Genomic DNA, 22,484 nt, shown 5'->3' on the forward strand with positions numbered 1-22,484 from the left:
AAGTTTTCATTTACAATTTTTATAAATATTCCAGTCCGAATTTCCTCTAACAGTTTTCAAATTCCTACCCTTTTAGATTCAATTTAGCAAACAACTGATGATGACAATACTAAAACATTTATGGCATTAAACTAGGTATATTGGCGTTATTCTGCAGGCATAAAACTTATATGAGGCCAATGATCAAAATTTTGAGATATGGTATCCTTTATCGTTTTAATTAAGAATTTTTCAACTGACTGAATTCCAGGCGCAGATACGTCGAAATTCCTCGATAATTGTAGACCGTTTTTCTGTGTATGTTATAACATCGCACATGCGCAAACCACACACTGTGGCAGATCGAGCAATGTCAATTATTGCATGAATTTTAGAAACAAGGCGTTTTTGTAGGAACGGATGAAAAGGTTGTTACTATCTTGGATTTACTATCATTTAGCTACTGTGTTGGATGTAGTGTCGCCGGGGTTTTCAAGAAGATGCAGACGTTATGCACTCTGTATGAACATTGTCTGTATTTATAAATATCGAAAAATTCAAGAAAATATGCGGCAAAAATATCTTGGGACAGACTATAGAATTTCTTTTGCAATGCTTACCGAAAATATGTCTATAAATGAGGATGTTTTGAAGGCTGTAGTGGGGATTTAACTGGGGAAAATGGGATTGAGTTACTGGAACTGGCCGGTACAGGTTTTATTTTTTACAATATAAAAAAGTTCTGTCATGTATGAATAAATGATATTTCTGATATTACAGTGTAATAGCTCTTAAATCTTTAATTAATAATTACAGAAGTTTAAGAACAAGTGATGCCATTTAATTCAGAGACATAAATAACAGAGATTGGCAACTCCGCCATTAGCGTGTTGTGTTGTTGAAAAATGTTACGGGACCAACCTTAATTTGAGAAATACATATTAGTAAAGTGAGATAATGATCTTAAACTAAAAGTCTATTGTTTTAATGTAAAATGTGCATAGATTTTAGACAATTTTGAAACAAAAAAATTGAAAAAAAAGCAAATTATATAGAAAATATATTGGCCAGCTATAAAACATCGGCGAAATCTTTGACGACGGGTAGCCAACTGCCTTCCAAATCCCTCTTTGAACATTGTTTATATGACACAAACTCATGGAAATATGAAATGTTTGATGTTTTGGTAATATGTTTTAGCTGTTCAGATTTCGATATAATTGTTTTTTAGAAAGATATACTGATTTGGATTGGGAATATTTTACAATACGGAGCGCGAGATTTCGATCAGTTGACAATCTCTGTTATTTATGTCTCTGATTTAATTGAATTAAAATAATTTAAAATGATAGGGATGGACCTAAATGATGAGGATTTTGAAAAGTTACTACAGCATTTCTGCATATTACATGCTAATGAGAAAGGACAACCAGAAGGACAGGATTTGCATGATCCAGAATTAGGTCACTCGTCAGCAACGACGGAAGATCAAGAGCAAGGACCTACTTCGAATTCAAGGATGGCAACAGACAAAGAATAGGTACTCTTAATAAACGGATTATGTTTTTCATCAAAAGAATATTCTTTTCATTGAGGTATTACTTGTTATGATAATAATCATAATCTAGTGATTTGTGCATTTTAGGATTGAAATGGTGGAAAACGTAGGAAGGTACAAGATTCAACAACTGAAGTCAAGGACAAGGATGGTACACAGATTCAGCAGGTGAAGGACAAGATTAAAGTTCTCTGTACCCAATCCCAGCCCAGTGAAGCATTGATTTTATTAAGTTTAGATGAATTATCTAGGTTAGCTAGGAAAGTGAACCACGAAGACATGGATGTGTATGAAGAACTGTATATACAATGTAGTAGGATGCATGGCAAGATTAACATGGGAAATTTATGTTTAACGGTTCGCGGGGGGGGGGGGGTTGCAGGTACAGTTACTAAAGCCATAAAAAGTGCTTAAAGGAGGGTTGGATTTCTGAAGTTAAGAGGAATAACACTTTTTGATATTCAGCCACTAAAACAAGAATCTTTTTAGGAAATATGTACCCACCAATGCCCATGTATTCAATTGGATTTCCTCATCCTTATTCATATGCACCTCAATATGAAGGGGGATACATGTATAGGTCAGTCAGACCCCAGGGTCAAGGGATGCCTTTTAGGAAGCAGAGTATGGACAGGGGCACATGCTTATTTTGTGAATCATCAAGCCACTATGTAAGATATTGTGAACTTATGAAACAAGCGAAGAGAAAGTAGAGAATTTCCTTTGGAAAGTATGGGTTATTAGTCAGATAGATTATAGGGGGTCTCCAATGTTTAGTGCTTTCAACATTGCAATGTTAGGAATTACTTTGGTTGTGAATTTCCCACATTTCTTTGTGAAGATGTTATTCTCAACATTTTGAGATTTATAAACACAGTATTTCATCACTTTCGTGTTTATTTGTACTTTTACATTGATGAGATAGTTAAAACATTTTGAGAAAATGTATGTCATGGAATTTGAAACCAAACATCTTACAGCTGAGCCTGTTCTTCAAGGAGTTGATTTTGACATTAACAATTTACCGTTGCGTGACCCAAAATTATATATGTCAGATCAGATACATCATAATTTGGATCATTGGAATGATGTTTGAGTAAGGAGTGTATTTAGTTTAAAATAAGTATGTGGCTTACACAAGGTGTTTATGTTATGGAATTCTTTTCACATTCCAAAGGCAATTTTAAAGGTCTTTCTTATGACAGTATGATACCTCTAAGTGTTTTCTTAGAAAATAGTGTTATTTGAAGGGATCACAAAGAATTTGCATGCCAGATTTTGTTTGAGAAAATAAGGTCAGGAGCCATAAAAGTTCTAAGGAAGATTGGTGAATGTAACATGCCTAGGGTTGTGATGCCGTTGTTGGTAGAGCCATATTAACCACTGTTATGTTTGGATGGAAGGTACTTAAATTTGTGGATAAAAGATTCTCCGTTTCGTCTTGAAACTTTAAGTGATGTTCAAAGGTTGATAGATTCAAAGGCATGGATGTCAACATATGATAAAAAGTCAGACTATGAACACAATGCTTTGTCAGAAAATTCACAGACTTTCTTTGGGATTGAATTTAGTGGATTTATCATGGTTTACACAGTTTTGCCTTTAGAATGGAAGGCCTCACCATATGTTTATCAAACTGTTGGAATGCCAATTACATCTTATCTTAGAAAATTGAATCTAATAACAACTCAGTATATTGATGACCGTTTGATGATAACTGACCCATCAGAGGGCACTAATGACTTGGAAGCAAAGGAATATTTTAGGGTGATATACGCTCTACTTCAAATTTTAACATTATTAGGTTACACAAAATCACTTGAAAAATCATGCCTGGAACCCCAACAATGTGTACGGTTCCTTGGATTTTTGTTAAATTCCATAAAGTAAGCTTATATCTTGCCAGAGGATAAAAAGTTTAAGTTCAGAGAGTTAAGAGAGTCACTTGTGGCAGGCAGTAAGATTTCTATTCGCACTTTCCAGCGTTTTGCAGGCAAGTGTGTTTCGATGGGTTTTGCAATTCCAGGAGCTAAATTGTACTGCGGGGAAGTTAATAATGCAATTTCATGTGGGGTTATAAAAATAAAAAAAATATAAGTACTGGCGTTTCTTAGACCTATGGAAGGGTTACTCAAAGTGGAGGTCAGAGAGTCATAAGCAAGTATGCTTCTGGCTACAAGTATGGGGCAGTAGTTTATTTTCAGGGGGAAAAGATTGAACTTGGAGATTTTTTGTAGACAAACGACAGTAGGCTTATTTATTTGAAGGAAACTGAGGCAGTCCTTCAGGTCTTGGAGTCAGTAGAAGAAGTAATTAGAGATTCAAGGGTTGACTTACTGGTAGATAATGTTGCAGTTCTGAGTGTTTAGAACAATCAAGGAGGACGGGGTAGATCTTTGAACATAACAAAACATATATTTCAGTTGGCGACTTCTTGTAATCGTGATCTGCACATGCAATATATACCCTCAGATTTGAATGAGGCAGATTTACCTTCATGTAGTCTTAGTTAAAGTGCGTGTTTGAATATTGGTTCATGGCAGTGTGTTGAAAGGCAATTTGGACCTCATTCATTGGACCTCATGGCTTTTGATTCTAATGTGATGAAATCTTCAGGAAGTACAGCAAACTCACATTTTACCCCACATCCTACCCTATATTCATCCGGTGTAAATTTGTTTCCTCACGATTTGTCAGTGGTGGTTAATGCATTTGTTAATACCCTTTGGCCCTCATACATCCTGTACTCCTATTTTTAAGGGAACAGAGAGTTGGTCTTTGCACCTGTGCCCTACCATTGATCAAGCCTGTATCTGTTTGGTGGCCTTTTGTTTAAAAGCATGTTGTCCAGAGTTTAAAATTAGGGACCAAGGGAGATAAGGCAGTAATAAGGGTTACCTCTAGTAGAAAAGGTTTCGATAATGATAATAAGGGTCTGAGATGGCCACTTGTTGCTTTTAGGTGATTGTTTTTATAAACTATTTATATTTCATTTTGTAGGAGAAAGCTTTGATCTGGTTAAGATTGACAAGAGGATTAAGAAATTGAATGACAAATCTTACATCATCATCTTTATCTAAGAGAAAAGATTGTTTGAAAAACTCTATGAATTTATTTTTTCCACTGTTGAGAAAAGATTGCACAATATTTATTTGTACCCCTGATGATCCAAAGCATTTTCTGCTATGGAAGGATGATTTTAGTAAAACATAAGTTCATAAAAAAATTGTACATTTTTTGGTACTAAAGAATTTGGAAGTGGTGAATGTCCAAGACGATTCGTAGTTGGAACAGTATCTGTCATGGTACAAAACTTGTTGGAGGTCTTTTACGAAATGGGTCGTGGTAAATTCTGGGATGAGAGAAGTGATACAGGTAACCCTGCAGCGGCACATTGCATCAAACAGTATGTGAAACCTATTCAAGAAGAACAAGGAGCAGCGCATGTAGTTCCTATGCCAATGGTTTTGGGTAAAGTAAACAGAATTGCCTCGTATATAAATAATAGAGAGGTTAAGCGGGCCAACGGGTACGCGTACTTGTAAGTTACAAGTTAGAACTATACGTAGCCGTTCACATAACTTTTCTTGTTTAGCAGTTTTAACGTGTACCTGCACGTGTAAAAGTTTTAAATGCCATTCTAGATATTCTCTCCTACTAATAATAGAATGTTTGGTCACAGTTGAAAATTCCGAATTGCCGGTATTAATGCTGTGGAACATCATTTTTTATACAGTCATGTATATTTTAACTATTCACATATGAATAAAATACACTGTAACAGAGCCGTTTTGGAGGAAATGTGATTCGTGTACTAAAACTCCAATAACTTATTAAATGTTAATGAAAATTTGTGTTTGTTGATATTAGTTATTGCATTAAATACTCAAGCTTAAAAAAATAAACAGGTTTGTTAAAATAAATGGCCAAATAGGAAACAGAAGCTACAAGTTGTACCTTTCAGGTACTCTTGCATAAACACGTATGTTCATTAATGCACATATGTGTAGAAATTCGTCATTACAAAATCAGATGACGTAATGCACATATTTTCCTTTCTACACTTAAAGGTACGCGTACACGTTAGTTTGCTAAACCTCTCTAATGAATTGTGTAGAGTTGATATATTTCATCGAAGGAAAGATATGTGCTCCCTAGAGATCAAGCTTGGATGAAATTACAGTTCTTTGGGGGTAATAAGGCAAATGACGTGGCAATGCGTGTAGAACAGGAGGTAAAGAGATTGGATGACAACTCTGGTTTAGTAATAAAACAAACATTTGGGAAAACTTTAAGAGGTAATTAACATAAATCTCATGTTTTCGCTATTAAGAGAGGCAGAGACAAGACTGTTTGCCCAATAATTGGTTCGCCCACATACGTTCAATGTTGTAAAAGAATGGCTGTGGGTCTTACAAATGGTTTTCGTTTTCGAGTTGTTTTAGAGAATGGTAGTCATAAGTGATAGAGTGACATATTCGGTAACGTATGAAAGACTGTTTCGGTTTCTCACTTTGTTAGGAATATATGAGGGTGAGACTCCTCATAGCTTTAGAGCAGGGTGCGCAGTGACTCTTGCTTTATATAGTTCGGTTGCCAATGTAGGATAAATTATGAACCATGTGGAATGGTATGGAGAGAGAACAGCAGAATATTATAGTAGATTGCCAGGTTTAGTCGAATCTGATTACATAACAGTAGATTAGCAGACAGTGCAAGTCAATGTGATTATATGGAAGAACAGTTTGAAAATATGGGGATTTAATATTTTACAAAAAACTTTTCAATAACAATAAGGCGTTAAAAATGTCAATACAATAAAGATAATAAGGGGGATTCTATGTTTTCTAATTTGCAGTAGATTCATTGTCATCTACATCATATTGGGATTTTGTAGGACTGTTTGTTTTGTTATAGCAGTGACCGTTAATTTGTTGTTGACTAACATTTTGTAGATATGTAACATTTGTATAATTCATACCAGTGATAAGTTGAGAGAATGAAAATAAATGATATAGTGTTTTTTTTATTAATAAATTTATGCCATTTCAAATGAACTTGTTATGTGATCTTTAACTTCTGGAGTATGTTAGAATAACTCAAACAAATTTTGTTTAAATGAATTTTATAGTGATGAGTATTGGGAGAAGTGAAAGCACTTTAGTTACAATGTTGATGGTCTAGGGAATGATAATGACTACATTTCCCAATACTTGAGGAGAACAAGAGCTGGAACGTATACACTTGGGATAGGTATATTTAAAAATTACAAGTAAGTAATTCATTTTAATGATTTATAACACATGTATACATAGTGGATATCTATATACAATGTAGTGTGATTTTATATTTGCTTTAACCAACGAGTTGAAATGTTGTATATATATTGGCGAGGCTTACCGACCTCGTTGGATAAAGCAAATATAAAATCACACAATGTAGATATTCTATTTATCTCATATGATTTGATTTAAATTATAAAGCTTTTGATACAGCCCCTAAATGACAGGAATTGGTTTTTTTCCCAAGCCTAATCGATGATGCAACGTTGTGTTGTGCAGTTATTGTGACCTTGCGCAATACAATTTAGTACGTCATTTTGGAAGTAAATTTAGCTGTGTAAATGTAAAGTTTCACTGAACTAAATCTTGAAATGATTTTCAGCTCTAAATATTTCGTCTTAGAGCTTAATCACTTGATTAAATGGAAATACTGAAAAGAAGACTTGAATAATCAAGTTGCAAATGCTTGTTAGTTTGAATTGACTCGAACGAGGAACAGTTGTTGATGTTTTATAAAACAAACACTAGCCTACTGATTCGAAATTGAAAATATTGAATAAGGATGCTTACTCGTGATGGAATAAAAGTTTTAAGAAACATTATTTTGGTAAGTTCTTGTAAATAAACACAACCAAAGCGTTCTGTTTTCGTCAGGATGAACTTTATATATATGTATATAAAACTGCAAATCACGTTAACTACTACACAAATGCGTCGGAAGCAAATTGAAAGGGGGGGGCTACACTTCTCATAAATCTAGAAAAGCAAAAAAAGGGGTCTTGGTTTACGGTTATGTATATAACTTTGCAAAAAAAAGGGGGAAGGGGCTAAGCCCCCCCCCCCCTCCCCCAGTTCCGACGCCTATGCCACACAGTTATGTGTTTTTCTTCATATTTGTAATTTAAATCTTTGACAAAATCTATTTTAAATCAATTTTTGGTAGTAGAAAAGTTATGTTGAAAGTCCATTAGCAAATCTTCGAAAATAGGTCACTGACGTGTTGAAGCGAGGGGCTGTGTCAAAAAAAGTTCGGATAAAGCATCACCCGTTTGATAAAGCAAATGTTCATTACACTGGTAGTATACTCCACACTATCTTAACTCTTAACCAATTTATAACAAAATGATATGTAATAAAAATAATGAAAACATTAAAATTCTGACTTAATTAATCCAGATCAATATTATGAATAGCACGAAATCGAAGATTAGTTCATTGAAAATGGAAAAAATCTGTTGATTTGTGATAAAAAAAAAACCACCATAATCTGCATGTGTAGTTTTATTCTTTCTGTTTACTTAGATAACGGGAAATGTTTTCTTTACCTTTCTTTAATTATTTCAGAGCTACAAAACAGGTGAATTTTTTTTTACAACGGCAACCATCACTATGAATCTAAGACAAAAATATATAAATTAAGTTCTACTTGTAAGTATTCTAATAAATTAAAAAAACATAATTATCTGTAGATCAGTCATCGATAAACGGTAGTTCATTCTAATATTATGTAACGATATATCAATTTAAACCAGCGATAATTTAAACTGAAGATTACAAATTATTTCAGTCTGAAATATACTTTATTTAAAAATAAACGGATTGCATATAAAATCATTCCAGAAGGTGTACCAAAGTAACAGTAGATTTTAAAAATATTTTATTCAATAAATACCACATACATAAATAACACACCCCTTGATATACATTGTACATGTATATTTGTAACAATAAGAAATAGTTAAAAGTGAAATCAATTTCAAAAATGACATAATACATTGTAATTAATTCGTAAATGGAAAATGTATCAAATCATTTTTATCTTTTAATAATGAAATTGAAAACAGTCAAATATTTAAAATTTGTGTTTTTAAGGAAAACTAGTTGTCAATATCAAGAGCATCTTCGTCCCCTTTTAGTCGGTACTTGATCAATCATATCAAATCCCTTCAGGCTTTGATCACAAACCTGACTGAATCATTACTCCATAATAGTAAGTCAATGATTTTTTATTCCTTAAAGTTAATTTTTTGAATGCAAAATTACAGTACCGTATGCTTTATTACATTTGATTGAAGATATATGTACAATATACATGTACATGTAGCTACCAAAAGATCCTTGTGCAGAAAAAAATTATCTATTTCAAAGATTTGACAAACAACTAAATGAAAAAATATGATAAATGAATTCTTTTAAATGAAAAGTACACTTGTTTTTAATTTGCTTGCAAACATACTTGTATGCATCAAAATATTTAATCGGTTTCTTTTAAGAAGTTACTATAGATGTTGTAATTATTGCTTATACAAATCAACTTGAGAAAACCTTGATTACTTCACAGAGAATATGTTCATATCTCGCTTAATATTATTCATGTTTACATATTTGTAAACTAAAAACCTATGCATTTGTTACGAAACTGAAGTCTTGAACTGGCATATAGATAAAAAAAAGATATTTTACATACTTTACCAGCACTGTACCAATTTTTAATGTTTGAATCATCCGTGATTTATTCAATAGGATGATAATATCTATGAACGAAAGTTTTTCATTTTTTTCTTTGCAATATCTACCAGCTTTTTTGTATTTTTCTCTATTATACCGTCAATTAAATAACATGGAATATCTTTATATGAATTAAGCAGCTCCGACATCATTCTTATACATTCAGCTTCTTGGCGCAAATGGTAATAGCTAAGAAACAATAAAAAGTAATTATACGATTCAAGATATGTGCTAAAATATAAAAATTCAGACTGTTTGACAAGATTTTTTAGCTCATTTGGGCAGAGATGACTATTTCGATCTATTGCTACCGTCAGTTTGATAAAGTTGTACCCAAACAAACTGATATAATCACATGGGGTTTTGGTACATTTAGTTATAAGGGATTCATTATAAATAATCATAGCAAGAGGGATACCAGCAGAATTCGTTGTAGCATTGACAATCAAATTGATGCATTGCTGATATCTTCCTTGACAATGCCACAAGGTTGCTAAGCAGATTACACCAAACACATTAGTTTGTTGTGCAAACATGAGTGCTACTTCTGCCGAGAACAGACACGACTCATAACCTGTCAGAACATATATATCGTACAAAATAATGCCTATTCTCTTCATAACTGATAACGATATGTATTTAAAAATAGTAATTCTCATATGGTCTTTCTCAAATTGCAAAGCGTTCATGATTCTTAGAACTGAATGTATGCACTCATGATACGTGGTTTGATGTCCATTCACGACAGTAAGTGCTGAGCATAATGAATGAAACGTACGAACTTCGTGAGTTGCGTTTCTTAATATCATTGCATTTATGGGAATTACTAAAGAAACAGCAAAACATATATATGCTTTTTCATAAAGAAGCACTTCATAAAGTTTTTTCTGTATTTGGCATTTTTTCTCAGTAAATCTGATTTTTAGGAAAAGGTTACTCTCGGGTATAAAATAATTTGAACATCGGCCTTCCATAACAAACAGTTAAAGTCGAATCAGGCAGATTCGTAGGCAGTAGAAAATATTTTGTGGAATCCAGAAATCAGTATGGACATCTTCCAGGACATGAAAGAGAACTGTTTTTAAATGATAAGAGGAAATTGTGTCCTGTGTGTCAGATCACAGATCAAAAAATACATGAAGCAATATTTTCATCAATCCGTAACAACAAAACTGAACGTAATTGAATGAATGGACAATAACCTGCTCAAGGACGGAAAAGGAAATCAACCACTGAAGTCCTTCGTCGTCTCCCTGTTCTGGGCATTTTGAACACAATGCATGACTGTCTGTAGTGCTGTCGTTAATTATTCTCATTTTAACGCCATTCCAGAACTTTGTTTGAAAGGTTTTTAAGAATTTATTAGAGGAATCTGGATGTACTGGTAATACATGACAAAGGTCGAATCCAACTGGGTATTTTGTCGAAAAACAAGGCCCTTGGTTTATTTGGTCAGAGTTTGTATTAAACCGGAGCTCTTGGTTAATTAGTAAAAACGTGATTCTAGATTAATAGCTATATTTGCATTTACTTCTACATGAATTGTAAGCTTGCAAAAGTTTACAGAATCCCGGTTGACATCCTTTTTTAGAGCTATATATGCACATTCCTTATGCATCGAATCTATGTTTATATTTAGCTCGAGCTCAGAGGTCATGATGTCAAGATCACTCCATGAAAACGAAAATCCTTCACCTTTGCTCCCAGGCATGTAATCACATGATTGAGAAGCACACAGAGAATTCATATAGATTGCATTGACTTCTCGTCGAATGTGTACATCCTCTTCTGTACCCACAGCCAGCTGTAACCTCTCCCAAAAGTGTTAAGGACTCCTATTTTGCAGATTTAGTTTTCCTCTAGTCGACTCTAATTGAAGCAAATAATGTAAATAGTTAAACTATATTCGCTAATAATATTAAAAACGATCATAAAAATATAATAAATGGAACGTGTGAATAAAAAACAAGAGGCATGTGGGAAACATTGATCATAATAAATCTAATTCCAAAATTTAGTTTATAATATACTGAACACTGACCTATTTCATGGATCCTGTGTAAAAAGAGTTAATTTTTTAAAGACATTCTTATGTTAAACAATTAGCGCATTTTGAAACAGGTTGATTTCATTATTATACACAGATATTTAACCCCCCCCCCCCCCATTATAATCTCACTCTTTCCTGGATAATCATGATGTGACCAACTTGATCTATTCTACCTGAAGATGCTTCCACACTAGTTACAGCTTCTCTGATCAATTTGTTTAATTTTTGAGAAGAGGTTTGTTCTCAAAATATATTTCAATGTTAAAATCCCATCTTCCTATTATGATCACACACTATCCACAGGGATTATAATTTGAACAAACTTAATCTATTTTACACAAGTATTCTTCCATTCAGGTAAAGATTTTTCTGCCAATTTGATTTTGAGAGGATCTCTTTGTTTTTCTCTATATATTCCTGTGAAACATTTGATGCCAATTGTGGCTCTATCCTACCTCTTGGGATCATGATTTTTACAAATTTGAATCTAATCTGCCTAATCATGAGTATGCTTTCATGCAAGTAGCAGTTTTTTGGGCAAAATGGATTTTGAGAAGAAGGGTAAGGGAGCTGGGTGGTCGACAAATTATAAATTTTTATTTAAAATATGACCCCACATCACCTGAAGCCACACCTTTATTTATGAGTTATACATGGATAAAGTACATACCGGTATAAATCAGGACTACCTTACATACAGATGACAATAATTAAGAAAAATAGCCTTTTTTGCAATGACATCAATAGATCAACTCAATGAAAATAAGATCCGTCAGGTTATTCATGTTTGTGTATATTACTCAGTCTGATGAAACAGGAACAATAATGAACTTTTATCCAAAATAGATCACGTGACATTTCTGCTGGTGAGTATTAGTTTCAAATAAAATACTTTCAGTTTAGCATATTCTAGACTTTGTCCAATATTTAAAAGACATACTGAATTTACAAGGATTTATGATAAAAGAAACTCTTGAAATTCACAAATGACAAATACCGTGATTTACGACTTTACATTAAGCACTAGTTTGTAAACGAGAACAATTATAGACACACAACATTTAATTATCTTATTTAGAAGAACACAGATATATGTGTTTGGTAGTGCATTTGAGTAGCAGAAATTAAAAGCTGTATAATTATTTGACATAGAATCACTGCATAGATCGTTGTGTAATACCTTATTGATCTATATATCAATATAGATTAATGGTATATGTATTTTACAGTCGATTTTGTCTTTTAAAACACTGTGTTTTAAAATATAAACACAAAAGATTTGGCACGGTCCAGAAAATTAAAAATTGGGTAATGACATCACCAAATACAATATGTCACCCATCAACTTTAATTTGCTTGTATTTGCTATCAGCCTGAATTATTTCCCTTGCGTGTGAATAATTTTTTACATGTACGTCTTCTAATTTTTCTTCTCACTAGAAGATTTAATAATAACAACATCGGGTCTTCTTACTGTTTTAAATGGGTTTTTTTTAAATGAATGTCATCTGCATTGCAGGAGGAAAACCATTACATGTACCATGTTGACAGAGTAGGAACTTAGTATAGTTTTACAAAACGTGAGGAGCAAATTAATAGAACTATTCTCTGTTCTTTTATATATATATATATATATATATATATATATATATATATATATATATATATATATATATATATATATATATATATATATATATATATATATATATATATATATATATAATTTAAAAATGATAAATATCCAGAATAAAATCACAAATTGATCCTATTAACCGCAAACGTTTTCGCCATTCCTGGCTCTTCAGGCAGTTATGTATACATAACTGCCTGAAGAGCCAGGAATGGCGAAAACGTTTGCGGTTAATAGGATCAATTTGTGATTTTATTCTGGATATTTATCATTTTTAAATTATTTAAAACTGTGCCGATTTATTTTTTGTTGTATTGGGAAATTATATATATATATATATATATATATATATATATATATATATATATATATATATATATATATATATATATATATATATATATATATATATATATATATATATATATATATATATATAAATAAAATAATTGAACATTCTCTAATAAAAGTTGTAACTAGCTCTCTTCTTACCTTCTTTATATGTCTGCAGAGAGTCTGTTATCAACCTTCAAAAAATAACAATAAAATCAATACATGTTTGACTTTTTGTCATTTTGTTTTGCACATACTTTAAATATAGAAATAGAGTAATGTTCAGGTTCTGTATAAGTAGTTAATAAATTATACAAAATGGCAATTAAACTCTAAATACCTAGCGCAGTTAGTCTGCCATGGTAAGTCCGAATCCATGAGAGAAAAAACATTAAACATTCCAATTTTTTAATTTATTCTCGTCTTCCGTACGATGTCTTTTTTCATTTCATTCAGTTATCTCGATATTTTGTAATAGAAAGGACTTAGGTTTGCAATCTGGAGGCAATTCTAATGCATTGAATACCGGTTTTTGTTGGCATATTTCCAACATTTGCAATTGTGACATCGATAAAACCACTTTCTTACCTCTCTACATAATATGCCTTCTTGAAATTCACAGGGTTGTTACAAATTTTTCCTAACAGAAGTACATTTTAAGTCCGTTAAGTAATTGTTAGATTTTTCAAGAGATCTTTTGAAATAATTGGCATTTACAGCTGGTTGTTATATCACATGTACGTAAAGATAATTTCAGTTTTAAAAAGCTGTTAGATACTAGAATCTTGTTTTCACGTAGGAAATTTTTTTCAGTTTTCATTAAAACTATATACCTAGTCCAAATTACAACATTATGAAACAAAAAAAATTGATGCATAAAAAAGGAAAGTGTATATTTCTTTAAAAGGTCAACTTTCGTTTTCAACAAATTATTAAATACCACTGCATAATGCAAGAATGTGTAAAGAAGACGAACAAGTCGGTGCTTCACAATTCAGTTTGATTTGTTTCCTAATCAATTTAAACCCCACGTAACTTTCATTATCAATAAGACATTATTATCATATTATTGAAACAAACTGAATGTCCTCTAAACAACAACTGCGCCAAGATTTTTCACAACTGATAGCAAAAAGAGTGGGATATAGAAATTTTATTCTATAACATTTTTCTTAAAGAACTAAAATAAAGAAAAACACTAATATGACTAATTCATCTATATTAAATGTTTACATGCCTTAAAGAACAAGGAAAACAGTCATTGCGTACCAGTAACCCAACTCCTTCTTTTAATTCTACAAAAACTATTCGACAAGTAACTGTGTGATTAATTAGAGCAGTTTTAAAACATGAGTAGCTATTACCAAAGAGTATTTAAACAGTTAAACAAACCATGAAATGGAATATAACAAGTAAGAAATAAGGCAAACTTAACATATATATTTTTGTTAACTCTTCACTCTGAATGTTTTTGCTTTGTTTGATTTTAAAATGATGGACTAAAACACATAGTTGAATCGAAATTGGTCATTTAATAACAAATGACGAAAAACTTTATCATATAAACCAATTATATACAACATGTAAAAAAATAAACAATGCTTAATACTTGAACATAGTTAATTTTTTCCTTTCAAATCAAAGGTGAGGAATCAACTTTTGCCTTATTAAGGCAAACTGAACATATACATATTTGTGTCATAACAGAAATTATATAGAAATTAGTCAAAGTGCAAAAGTTATAAAGATAACGTATGTTTGTTTTGTTCAATGTGGAATGTCTAATAAAGTGCAGTGATGAAAAGGGTAAGAAAAGTAAAAAAAACCTACCACTGACCTCGGTGTCTCAGATCATTAGTATGGACTTGTTACGGTGGCGAGTCTGTGCGTATATAATGAGGATGCACGGACTGCACGAAATAATTATGATATAAGACTCAACCTCCGAAAAAAATTAGTTGGCTATTTTTCGTCCATTAAATTTAATTTAGAACTACGAAACCAATTTGACACTAATGTGTGTGTTTAATTAAAGAAGCTTATTGAAAGTGCTATGTTTACCAAAATGTCGAACAACTCCTTGATGAACAGACCATTTAATTACATGTATATATAACAAGAAGGATGTAACAAACTGGACATATTCATGTATAATGGTACACGAACAACGGACTGGTCACATTGTATTACATAATCGTTTCTAGATAATAAAATATCGAAGCAGTTATGCATGTAAATATAACAGAAAAAATATTCATAAATAAATAACATATAAATAAATAAAAAATATAAATAAATAAATATACATGATATTCATAACATTACAAAATTTAAGAATAATTTATGCATATAACATTGAGAATTTTTTGGAAATTCACACTGAGCAATTGCTTTCTATAACGTTATCATATCATTGCTTACATTGTACGAAATCACACAGTAAACACGTATATATAGATGAATGAAAATGATATGGTAATTAAATTACAGTATTGAAAGAATATCACAAATTTGTCGAGAGATTTTATTTTACAAAGGACATATATTGCTTAAGATATTGTATTTACTTCACAGTCTTTTATTGTTACTTTGTTAGTCCTAAACGGTGTCAATTTCTCTAAAACTCTGTTGGCTGACATTTTTACCTTTTTTACCATTTTTACAACGTTTGATGAAGTAAACGAACGGTTCATCTTCACAAAAAATCCAACATCTTCTCTTACAGGAATCGAAATTTTTGTTTTATTTACATGTAGAGAAGATTGGAAAGCTGCTTTACCAGGTCCAAGTGATACATCACTGAATGCAAAAACCCCAGGCTCTTCTTCTCCCGGGTAGTGTCTTAAGAAAAAAATATCTTTAATTATTTTAAAAAATCGATAAGTCTATGGGATTTTTATTAAAGGAAAAATTACTCAGTAATTATAATTGCATATTCCTTTTCTGTTAGATTTTCTAAAATAAAGGATTATTTAATTAATAATATGTATGCTACTAGTCACTTTATCATATAGTATAAAACACCACAAACAATAAATGTGAACGTACCTCTTCCATCTTTTCCACAGAAACAATAACAAAATGGAGAGAAGCAAAAGTAGTAATCCTACAAGCAGCGGCCATAAATAGAGGGCATCGACTAAAATTGAAAACAAAGCAAACTAATGAACAAAAATTGAATTTCAGTTTTACATTATGTGTGTCAAATAGAATCACTCTTTTTTAAAATAAATACATTTAACTATTTAAGACTAATTTTAAAGCAAAAATGTTCTATGAAACTCGTTTCAAAATCAATAGATTAAACTTTCACTATACTTACAGTATGAACACTGTCTCCCATAGTAACCCGTATCACAGACACATTGATAAGCATTTATTTCGTCAAGACATACGCCATGACTGCAAGGCGAACTTTCACATTCATTTATTTCTGAAAGGATATAAGATGGTTAAGTTCATTGTTAGGCATCATACGACTTTATATATAATTAAAGGTTTCTCGTTTCTATTATTAAAACTTTTCAAGCCATCATGTAAAATATTAATGAGAATATCATAAGCTATATACCTGTTTCACAAATAACTCCGGTATAACCAGGAATGCACTCACATACATAACCATTGACCTGATCCGTACAGTTTCCATGCACATAAGGGGAGCTTGCACATTCGTCTATATCTGTGTAAAGACATTTAGGGAAAATGTTTTATATGAATATTCATCTTGTTTATTTTATTTTCTGAAAAGAAACTATATTTCATTGTTTCTTGAAATAATATCAAATAGTACCAAACGCAATCTGTCTATTGTGAAGAACTTATTTATTTGTTCTCGATGTCAAATATAACTGATTCTAGAGTACCAATGTACATGCTGGTAACAAAGGTATATTTTACAAAGGTATTTTAACTATCCTTACCTGTAAATAAATGTAAATACTTTGTTTGAGACCGTGAAAATTTAAGGACTGTGTTCTTTGGACACACTGGTAGCAAATATATTTCAAAATCACACTATATGGATAACAATACGTTTTAAAATACAGACCTATTTCACAATTTGTTCCTGTAAATCCTGCAAAACATTGGCAAGTGTAGAAGTTGATGTTATTTGTACAATTTCCGTTGATACATGGTGAACTTTGACACTCATCGATATCTACAGGAGAGAAGAACACAATTTGTTTTAACTAACATACATGTATAAAAGAAGTTCACAAGTGATTTTTTTCCAGTCTTACAAGAATGAACACATTGTTATATAATGAGGCAAATCTGAAATAACGGACACGAATACACAAATCGATTTCCTTTCATCTTTACCTCTAATATATTACTCAATGTAGCTCTTTTGTTCTTCAATCGATAAATATTAATCTTGATTGTACATTCAGACAACAAATTTATGGTTTTTAAAAGGTGATTTTAAAAAACTTGTATACATTTAACTGTTGTACAAGCTATTTAACATTACATGCGGTCTACCTACCAATTTCACAGAGCCTCCCTGTATATCCAGGCAAACAGTTGCATACATATCCATTGACAAGATCTAAACAAGTACCATAAACACAGGGAGAGCTGGAACACTCATCGATGTCTTTAAAAGAAAACCAAACACTCATTTATTATTTTATCTACCTGTAAAAAGATAACCTATAAAAACCGAGAGACGCACTTACCTGTTTGGCAGTTATATCCAGTGTACCCCGGCTCACAGTGACAGGTGTAATGATTGAGTTGGTCAATACAGCTTCCATGGATGCAAGGTGAACTCTGGCATTCATCGATTTCTGAGGATAAATAATATGCAAATTAAGAATATTTCGAAATATGAAGCATTCATGTGCATTGCGCTAAACAACAAACTTGTCTTTTCTGTAAATAAAATCTGTAACTTGGCACTTAAAATCACATGAAGAAATACAATAGCTGCCTTGTCATGCTAAAAGTAAAATATAAAGGTGCTTGATCAATTGTCTGATAAATGACTAAACAAAACTATTACCTATTTCACAGTTGATGCCAGTGTATCCTGGTTGACATATACACACGTAATGAAGATATTCGTTGGAACAGTTTCCATGCATACAAGGCGAACTGATACACTCATCAATGACATCTGCATAACATAACAAATATTATGTTGAAATATTGTAAGTGGTACTATTGTTATGATCATAAATTTGAAGAACAATTGCCGATTTTTTTCATTTTCTGAATTTTAAATTTGCTATGATTTGAATAACTAATATATATCTTTGTTTACTTTTTATTTTCTGAACGTTTCATTAATATATATTTGTTCAAATTCTATGGTATATATATATATATATATATATATATATATATATATATATATATATATATATATATATATATATATATATATATATATATATATATTTAAAGTTACAGATCAGAAATTGATGTAATATAAAAATGTTCTCACCAGCATTAGCAATGTTACTTTCATCAACCCTGAAGACAAACTGGCCAGGGACACCAATGTTTGACAATTGAGGGAGATTTAACATGCTGTCTGTCATGGACCCAGGAACAGCATAGTAATGTGTTCCATCACCAGCATTGAACCCAACCTAGCATTGAAATAAATTGACTTCAATCATTAGTTGAATCCATATAAACTAATATTTCATAAGTATAATTATGATCAAAATGGTTTCGTATTTTTTACCTGGGTACTCATGGTCCAGGTGATTTTATTGTAGTTGAATACAGCAAACGAATGAACCCCATCAGTTATTAATACAAGTTGAAATGTGTTACGCTGAAAAAAATGTAAAAGTGTTTTAAACCAAATTTATCTTTTAGATAATCTTTTATCTTTTAGATAACTTTTAGATAATCATTGAGTAATACCCAATATAATATATGATGCTTCCTTTGTTTCACTTTTTTGTAATAATTGTCGGATAAATAAAACTCAAATAATTCATTTCACAGAAAAAGCAATAACGAAACAAAATACATTCTTTTTACTGCTAGTTTCGCATTACATCTTACTTGAGAACACAGTAGAGTTCCAGAGGAAGAGCAACCGAATGCAGCTACATCTTCCCACGTTACAACCATCATCCACGTGGCAGAGAAGTGAGGTAATTCAGGAAATAAAGAACGGATTTTATTTGTTCCTCTTTGTAAAACGGTATCTTCCGTTTCTGTATCGATGTCTGTCCAAAATGGCGCTATTATTTTATGGGATCCACTTATAGGAAAGGCTTGAGAGGTAAACTGACTGAGTGGAGCATCAAAAGTCACGTCACCGTTGTTATTGACCTGCATATAATATTCAATGTTTTTAATATCAGATATAGTGGTATATATGTAGTTTCTCGACTCGAATTAAAAGCAATTCTATATACATGTATATTAACATATAACAACACTAACTATTCTCTTCAGATGTACATTTCAAAAAATATTGATCTTTAATGAAATAAGCTTTACCCATTATATTTTTTGTTATTATTTAGTTTTGAAAAATAGAGTTTACACTTTCTTTAACAAAATGTGACTATTTATTTGCAAATTGATTTTATTCTTTTTCCGTTCCTTGTATATATACTTACATAAACCGAACTGTACGATGACCCAAAGAAAGGAAATGGAACAGAAATAGGAATACTGGAAGTGTAACTATCATCATTGGCCGGTAAATTGTTATCTGCTGCAGTTGATCCATAAGGATAAAATTGACTCAGGGGATAGCCAATTACTAAAGTATGTTTCATTGTTGCAGATATTGCCACTACGAATATTATTACAGGCTGCATCGTTAATTGTAAAATATTCTAATTTGACTGTATTTAAATATTTTTACGCTTTTTATATTTTGGCATTAAGGAAAAGGAAGTGAAAAATAGTGATCTTATTATCCAATGCAATGTAGGTAATATTAAGTTGGGCATAGTACCACATTATTTCAAAATTGTTCCTGATATACACATGAAGTTTGGCACAGTGTAATATGTTTTATCAACTTGAGGATGTTTCCGTGTAAACAAATGCAAACCATATCCATATCGATAAACGTTATCCTGATGAGTTATCAAATAAAAATGTCATTCATAATGAAATTACACAACATTGTTTAAAGTTTGTTATCTTTTACTGCTTAAGATAAAATAATGCACTTATGAAATCAAGAGGGAAATGTCAGTTTGTTGCCAGAACAAATGTGCTGTTACAGTGAATATGTATCGAGGAATATGCTATGAAGTTATTCAGTGCAAATACAGCAAATTGTTCATGTTTTAAGCGTTATCATGTTATATACAAATGTATTTTGTTTTGATATTGATAAAGGTATGTGGCCACCAAAATTCGATGGCACTCTAAAGTCTGATGATCACGCCATAGTACGATGGTCTGCGCCAAACTCCAATGGTATGAGACGCTAGTGTTTGATGGTTTAGTTGCCAAAGTTTATTATCGTGACACGCCAAAGACGGGTGGTTCTCGCTTATGCGCCAAATTCTAGGTAGAGATGGTTTTCATTGCCAAAATCGGGTTGTTCAAAATAGATTTGTAAAAGACCAAAAATTGTATTCCTTATTCATCATTACTCCAAAACAATGCACCACTCTCAAATTGTATTAGCACAAAATACAAAGAAAGGTGAATTTCAATCACAGATGAAGTAAACAAAACAGTGATTACTATTTCCATTACCACACAACACCCACTGTATATTTAAGATGCTGATATTTAAAATCATTGACTTAATTTTATCATAATATAATCATATTATATCATATATCACAAGATGCATTTTATTTATTTATTGGTCTTAGCAGCCGTCTACTATAAACACATCCTTCTACTATCACTGTCGAATTCGACAACTTTCCCTTTCTCCTTCGTACATGTACTTTAGGATGGTGCTTGAAAACATGCAAACCATCGGATTTTGGAGTTTAACCTATCATTTGGCGTGACTCGTGTTTTGGAGACGGACCATTAGAATTTTGACGATTGGACATCAGTGATCGTAATTACAATAAATATTCGGACTTGACGCAGACCATTAGACTCTAAAAGCACGACCATCAGACTTAAGAGTCTTACAAATCTTTATATTTTCCCTTAATTTACATTGATCAAAACATACAGTAGGAGCAGGAACCGGGTGGAGGGTGAAAGCCCCCCCCCCCACCCCCACACTTTATTGCAAAGTTAGACATAACTATAACCACAATCCGTGTTTTACTTGTCATGATTTCTGATAAGTCTAGCCCCTCCCTCTCCTACTTTCAATTTGCTTCCACCGTCACTGCAAAAAATATATTTTGTTTTATGACCATTAAATAAGATCACAAACTAGTGGGTATTTTTTTTTTTTTACAAAAAACACATGTCTCCCCTTCTCCCCAAGGATTGTGATATGGGGCAAATTTAACAATTGAAAAAGAATGATGTCAGCTATATGTTACCCAGACCCAGACAAAATTTTATTATCTTTTTCTAAATTTGACCTTGAGTAAAACATGGTCAAGGTCATATATAAATCAATAGTACACCTAAGTGTATTATTATTGTTCTTTGTTTAAAGTTTAAAGTCCTTCTGTCAAAGTATATTCAGGAGTTAAACAATGAAGTTTTTTCTAAAAAGACCTTGAAATAAACATTCTAGGTCAAGGTCAAAAATTTTGGTAAGGTTCAACTAGGTTAATACCATCTATCAATGATACAAGTTAAAAGTCTGTATGTTAGAGGAGTCTTGTGTTATGGTCCGGACAATATTTTTTTATGAAAAGCTTGACCTTGAAGAACAAAATAGGTCAAAGTCAAAACTTTTGGTGGCGTGCACTCTTTCTTAATACCATCTACCTATGTTGCAAGTTTGAAGTCTTAATGTCAAAGGGTATTTAATTTACGGCCTGGACACATTTGGATGAAGAAGAATAAGAATAAGAAGAATGAGAAAGTCGACAAAAACAATATGTCTCCCCATTGAAAGGGGAGACATAATTCAAATCTTTATATTTTCCCTTAATTTACATTGATCAAAACATACAGTAGGAGCAGGAACCGGGTGGAGGGTGAAAGCCCCCCCCCCCCACCCCCACACTTTATTGCAAAGTTAGACATAACTATAACCACAATCCGTGTTTT

At 31.9% G+C, this 22,484-nt stretch overlaps 1 protein-coding gene and 1 long non-coding RNA gene across 3 annotated transcripts in view; both read right to left on the minus strand.

Annotated features, from left to right (window-relative positions):
- Nucleotides 1–19,526, minus strand: part of LOC105343653 (fibropellin-3) — a 31,801-nt gene extending 12,275 nt beyond the window's left edge. The window contains exons 1-11 of one of the 2 annotated variants that reach the window (XM_066086600.1): nt 19,374–19,526; nt 19,045–19,137; nt 18,799–18,946; nt 18,355–18,468; nt 18,029–18,139; nt 17,836–17,946; nt 17,395–17,505; nt 16,915–17,025; nt 16,666–16,776; nt 16,392–16,482; nt 14,568–16,184 (exon numbers count right to left, since the gene is read on the minus strand). In XM_066086600.1, the coding sequence (XP_065942672.1) occupies nt 15,893–16,184; nt 16,392–16,482; nt 16,666–16,776; nt 16,915–17,025; nt 17,395–17,505; nt 17,836–17,946; nt 18,029–18,139; nt 18,355–18,468; nt 18,799–18,946; nt 19,045–19,137; nt 19,374–19,445 (1,365 nt within the window). In that variant the 5' untranslated portion in view covers nt 19,446–19,526 and the 3' untranslated portion in view covers nt 14,568–15,892. Of the gene's footprint in view, nt 1–14,567; nt 16,185–16,391; nt 16,483–16,665; nt 16,777–16,914; nt 17,026–17,394; nt 17,506–17,835; nt 17,947–18,028; nt 18,140–18,354; nt 18,469–18,798; nt 18,947–19,044; nt 19,138–19,373 lie in introns of those variants that run through there. The other variant, XM_066086601.1, reaches the window with a different exon arrangement.
- A 3-nt stretch (nt 19,527–19,529) lies between these two features.
- On the minus strand, nt 19,530–20,124 carry LOC136276008 (uncharacterized). Its single transcript, XR_010714493.1, has 2 exons — nt 19,940–20,124; nt 19,530–19,646 (listed from the first exon to the last, which is right to left on the minus strand). It is a non-coding gene; the product is annotated as an uncharacterized lncRNA (long non-coding RNA).
- Between the last annotated feature and the right edge of the window lie 2,360 nt (nt 20,125–22,484).

The sequence above is a fragment of the Magallana gigas genome, chromosome 6, assembly GCF_963853765.1.
Source record: "Magallana gigas chromosome 6, xbMagGiga1.1, whole genome shotgun sequence".
Lineage (NCBI taxonomy): Eukaryota > Metazoa > Mollusca > Bivalvia > Ostreida > Ostreidae > Magallana > Magallana gigas.